General features: G+C 33.8%; 1 protein-coding gene across 3 annotated transcripts; it reads left to right on the top strand.

Moving 5' to 3' along the window:
• Positions 1 to 282: 282 nt before the first annotated feature.
• LOC145134944 (Protein kinase superfamily protein) lies at positions 283 to 4,640 on the top strand. Of its 3 annotated transcripts, none has more exons than XR_013719432.1 (6): positions 283 to 2,451; positions 3,347 to 3,482; positions 3,568 to 3,656; positions 3,740 to 3,753; positions 3,868 to 3,979; positions 4,068 to 4,174. XR_013719432.1 is itself a non-coding variant. In XM_079069747.1 (6 exons), exons 1-6 carry the CDS (start codon positions 773 to 775, stop codon positions 4,352 to 4,354), a joined length of 2,223 nt encoding a protein of 740 aa, XP_078925873.1. In that variant the 5' UTR covers positions 285 to 772; the 3' UTR covers positions 4,355 to 4,640. The 3 variants fall into 3 exon arrangements, 2 of the variants coding, with proteins under 2 accessions (XP_078925874.1, XP_078925873.1); XM_079069747.1 differs by lacking the exon at positions 3,740 to 3,753 and adding an exon at positions 4,255 to 4,640 and having other exon boundaries at positions 285 to 2,451; XM_079069748.1 differs by lacking the exon at positions 4,068 to 4,174 and having other exon boundaries at positions 3,740 to 3,764.
• Positions 4,641 to 5,859: the final 1,219 nt, after the last annotated feature.

The raw sequence follows: 5,859 nt of genomic DNA, 5'->3' as shown, positions 1-5,859 counted from the left end.
TAAGATAGCTTCAAATCCAACGTATCAAACGGATTACCCATTTACTAAAGTCTAAAACCCAAAAACTCAAACATGTTCTAATACCATACAAATACATGATGTTTTAGCAAATTATTATCTCGTATGAATTACCATTGATTATGTGTGATTAATTATTAAGAAGATGAAAAAATTTGGGGGTTTCAATTGCATGAGGTTTTAGCAAATTATTGTGGGGTTCAAATGCATCACATAAAATGCAAGTGTAAGATAAGCGATCCCAAACACCCCTCACTCTTTAAATCTATCGGTCATTATTACGCGTATACAGGACGGATACAATCCTAAATCACCATCGATATCTTCAAGGCCTTTCTCGCATCCCTTTACTCTCAAAAATCTTTTAGAACCACCGAGCCCCGCCGCCATTTCTACAGCCGCCGGTGCCGCTGGTAAGCGTTAATGTTATCGTAAACGCTCACATGGGAAGGAACTACTGGATGGATAGAAGCTTTTAGGTTTCTTTTGCTAATTCCCTGTTTTTTGTCATATTCTTCGATTTCTAGGGTTTCGTAATTGATCAAAATTTGCCAAACTTTTGGTACTTGATTCGATTATACATTGATTTTTATTTTCTTGTTTGCTCTTGTGTATTATCGTATTCCGATCTGTGCCTGTTGACCTCGAATTACGTATAGTTCCGCCTTCGTTACAAAAAAGTAAAAGGATTGAGAATTTTTTAAATTTCTAGGGTTAGGGTTTTAGAGAGGTAAAATTTTGTTTTCTTTTATATATGAACAAGTATATGGCGGCAGGAAGACATGGAGGATACCGTGATAACGAATTTAGGGAGCGTGAATCTGATATCGATGTGTCTAAGCGGGAACTTTCTTATTCTAAAGGGGACTACGACCGTGTAAGGAATGGTAGTAACCAGGGTTATGAGAGGGGTAAGAATCTGGTCCGCCATAGTAGAGGCGGTGGTAGGGCTAAAGAAAGGGAGTCGGTGAATGGCGGTGGTGGTGGTTATCGGAGTTATTCAGGAGGAAGTGGCGATGGTGGAGGGTCAAGGCATGGTGATTATGGCCTGAGAGTTGGGGATCGTGAACCTGGGGAGTTGTCTAGTGAGAGTGGTTCTGATGAAGGTGTTGATTTGGAAATCAATGGTAAGAACAATGATGATTCTAAAATGGAGAATAATTCCCAATCTTCTTTGTATAGCAAGAAGAGAAAGTTCTCACCTATTGTTTGGGACAGAGATGATAAGGAAGCTAATACTACCCTTACCCTCCCTCCTCCACCTCCAGTTCCTAAATCACACCATAGATCACCTAACTTTGTTCCTCCAGATGTACAAAATGCAGAAAGTAACAAGCTTCAGAGTCCACATCAGTCTCCAGGTAATACTCCAGTTGATATTGGGAAGCAAAAGCATGATTCTTCTGGATTTGAACCCCGTGTTGGTCTATCTTCTTCCCCTGTCCAGGAAGATCATGTAGGCTTATCTTCTTCTTCTCCTCCTCCTCCTCCTCCCCAGGAAGACATTATTGGGAATGCAGGTCAACCAGATGATGAAGAGTATATGCCTGCACGTACTATAAGATCCTCTCGATGGGCAAATGATGCCAATTCTCCAGCTGATGAAGGTCAACTTTCTGATGCATCTGTTGAAGTTAGATCACAAAAGCAGTCATCAAGTCCAGAGGCTGGGGAGCATCATAGAGAAGCTTCATTGGAGTCAAATGAAGATAGAGAAGGTTACAATGTTGGATCTTTAAGTGTGGATGGTGATTATGATTATCCTGACAATGATTTGGAAAGGAAGGACTACATGGAGATATATGATGATATCAAGAAAGATGGTGTTAGTCTAAGCCAATCAGAATCAGAATCTGATTCAGAGAATGAAGATACCACACCAGCTCCTCAAAGAAGTGTGAATATGCTACAAGGATGTAGAAGTGTCGATGAGTTTGAGAGATTAAACAAAATAGATGAAGGAACTTATGGGGTTGTGTACAGAGCCAAAGATAAAAAAACAGGAGAAGTTGTTGCTTTAAAGAAAGTCAAAATGGAGAAAGAGAGAGAAGGGTTTCCTTTGACTTCTCTAAGGGAAATAAACATTCTTCTTTCATTTCATCATCCTTCAATTGTGGATGTGAAGGAGGTGGTTGTTGGGAGCAATCTTGACAGCATTTTCATGGTTATGGAATACATGGAGCATGATCTAAAGGCATTGATGGAGACAATGAAACAGCCTTTTAGCCAGAGTGAAGTTAAATGCCTTATGCTTCAGTTATTAGAGGGAACACAATACCTTCATGACAATTGGGTTCTTCATCGTGATTTAAAGACTTCAAATTTACTTTTGAATAATCGTGGTGAGTTGAAGATTTGTGACTTTGGATTGGCTCGTCAATATGGGAGTCCTTTAAAACCCTACACTCATTTGGTGGTGACTCTTTGGTACAGGTAAGAAGCAGTATATGGTAATATTTCATTTCATTTTAAATGCAAATTTGTCTATTTTGCAACATCATGTGCATTTGTTACAATCTTTAATCGAATTCATGCATTAAAACTACACTTGGAATGTTTCTTTACCCCCACTAAGTCATGTATGGATACATAAGGTCTGTTTCTTTTTAGACTGAATCAACCATCTGAACGAGACTAAATGACCCTTTTACCCTTACTTTCAAAATTCATCACTTTTTAATTAACTATATTCATCATTTTGAAAAATTACCTAAATATAGCATTGCATTTTCATTTCCTTCTGAAAATCTTTCCAAAAATAGCATTGTATTTTTTAACTAACAAATATAGCATTGTATTTTCATTTTTTTGAAATACTACCAAATACTATAATATTGCATTTTATTTTATTTTTTTGAAAATCTTCCTAATTTTTGCATGGCACTTTCGTTATTTTTGAAAAACTACCCAACTATGGCATTGTGCTTTCAACCTTTTTTTTTTCTTAAATTACACAAATATAACATTGCATTCTCATTTTTCTTTTTTTGAGAAAAACCCAAATATAACATTGCTGATCTAGTGTTTCTAATCTCACAAAGATATACCATTGTATTTTCACTTTTTTTTTTGAAAATCTTCATAAATATAGCATTGCACTTTCATTTTTTTATAAAACCACCCAAATATAGCATTGTATTTTGAAAAACTACCCAAAATTCATCACTTATTAACAAAATTCAATAAACCATCTGCAAGGCTTTCTGGCTTAATTCATCAAGTAAGTCATAAAGAAACAGTGATGTATAGCTTTTCAGATTAAGTTGTCAACCCATTAAGTCAAATTTGGTTTCATAATCTTATTTGGTGTTTTAAACTTTAATAATAGGGCACCTGAACTTCTTTTGGGAATAAAAGAATATTCTACAGCAATTGACATGTGGTCATTGGGTTGCATCATGGCTGAACTTTTATCCAAACAACCATTATTCAATGGGAAAACAGAGTTTGACCAGCTTGACAAGGTAAGTTTGACCATATTTTATTACTATTTTAGCCTTGATAATATTAATAGTCTTTAGTTAGTGACTAAATGAGTAATGATTGCAGATATTCAAAATACTTGGGACACCAAATGAGACAATTTGGCCTGGTTTTTCTAAGCTTCCAGGGGTGAAGGTGAACTTTGTGAAGCATCAGTAAGTATCGAGTTTCTTGAATTGAGTATTTAATGTTAAATTAAATCTTTCAGATTTTCTTATTTTTGCCACTGTTTTCCCAGGCGTCCAGCTTTGGGTGATTTTCTGGTCTGCCTTTCTAGCTTCCATTGGTGACCTGACCAATTTAGTTATTCCAAAACTGCCCTTGGTTTTATTTACCATTTTCTCTTTTTCTTTTTTATTTTCTCAGGTATAATTTATTGAGGAGAAAATTCCCAGCAACATCTTTCACTGGATCCCCTGTCCTTTCTGATGCTGGCTTTGATTTGTTGAATAAACTTCTAACTTATGACCCCGAGAAGGTATTATTATTATTATTATTATTATATATTTTAATAATTAAAAAGTTCTATTTTTTTTGAAAATAAATAAAATTTGGGATTTTTTCAGAGGATAACAGCTGAAGCAGCTTTAAACCATGAATGGTTTCGGGAAGTTCCTCTTCCAAAGTCTAAAGATTTTATGCCAACTTTTCCAGCTCAGCATGCACAGGACAGGTAGCTATCTTATCTTAACTCTGGATTTTCACAATTTTATTAAAAAGACAAAAATGCCCTCTCACCTCTTTTTTTTGTAGGCGTGCGCGGAGGGTAATGAAGAGTCCAGATCCCTTAGAGGAGCAGCGTCGGAAAGAGCTTCAACAAGCTAAATTTGGTACAGGTGGTTTGTTTGGCTGATGAGGGTAAATTGGACATTTTAGAGCCCATGAACATGACACCCAATGGTTTAAGATATATTATTATTATTGTTATCATCCATCATGCTATGATGTTTTTTTTATATACCAGCACCAGGCATACATTATTTGGGTGAATGCATAGCATAGAGGTTGACTTCTTCTTTATGCAAGTTTGACTTTTTAGTGGAAGGTTATGTTTTCTGTTCTGTATGTAACATATATTTTAAGTTGTAAACAATAACAGTTTACAGATTTGGATTTATATAGTAGGGGAATTATTGTTATTGTGTGTTTCTTTTCTTAATCCACGTGTAGCATGGAGATGGAGTGCTAGCTAAAGCTTTTTCATTCATGGAGTATTTTTTTTGAAGGTCAGAGTAACAATAACAATTTTTAGTATAAAACATCCCTTTTGCCTCGTTGATGTTTTGGATGCCTTTTGCCTTTTGCATTTTTGCAGCTTGGAACTTAAAAAACATATTTTCGTCTATTTTTCCAATCTACAGGTACTTTTTGTCCCATTATGCTTAAAAAATATAATATATATATATATATATATATATATATATATATATATATTTTCATATTCAAACTTCCATAGTGTCTTAAACATTTGCTCATTTTAATCTCTGTAAAGAGCTACATGATTTTTATTAAATTTTAGTTTTGTTTTCTTAAAATAGCTCTTAAATTACAATCTTATATGGGTCTTTGTTGGCTTTTAATAGCTTTTTATAATGTTCAAATCTTAAGTTATGTAAATCACGAAAATTTTGAGACATAATCAAGTAGTGCATAGAAAGAATATTAGAATTCTAACTTGTATTTATTATAATATGAAAATTTATTCTAAGTTATAGGCCAACTCCGAATGATCACTGAATTGAATGACTTATTCCTTTACCTTGATCACTGAATTTCGAAGGAGCCCATTGGTCCATCTTAATCTGGGAAAAAGCTATTAAGGGGTTGGATTGTTGTGAAAACATATGTTGATTACTTCTTTTGTACACTTTCTTTTTTCTGATTTAACATGGCATATATATATATATATATATATATATATATATATATATATATATATATATATATATATGTTCCTACCAAAATTAAAAGAAAGAGTTTGTTGTGTCTATATGTTATTGTTTTATTAGATTAAGACAAATATCAAAATTAAAAGAAAGAATTAGTTGTGTCTATATGTTATTGTTCTATACGATGGGAGCAAAAAGTTGGAGGATTTTTAATTTCATGTCTAAGTTAACATAAAAAGATATTTATTGCAACATTTTCTGATTGATATACCGTCTTAGTTGAATTATGCAGAGTTATTATCATGGGATAGTTTAAGATATGTTGGTAAAAGTTCTATGGTTTATAGTTTAATAAAAAAAAACCATTAAAAGAAACTGAGGACAAAAAAGTAGGGGATATGAAGACGTTGTAGACAAATGTTGACCATATTTTTTTGATTCCAGAAGCTCATATCATACATTTTACTCA

This window comes from Lactuca virosa, chromosome 8 (assembly GCF_052849685.1).
Source record: "Lactuca virosa cultivar CGN04683 chromosome 8, Lactuca_virosa_CGN04683_v6, whole genome shotgun sequence".
Taxonomy (NCBI): domain Eukaryota; kingdom Viridiplantae; phylum Streptophyta; class Magnoliopsida; order Asterales; family Asteraceae; genus Lactuca; species Lactuca virosa.
This window is presented reverse-complemented; position numbering and strand designations above follow the sequence as displayed.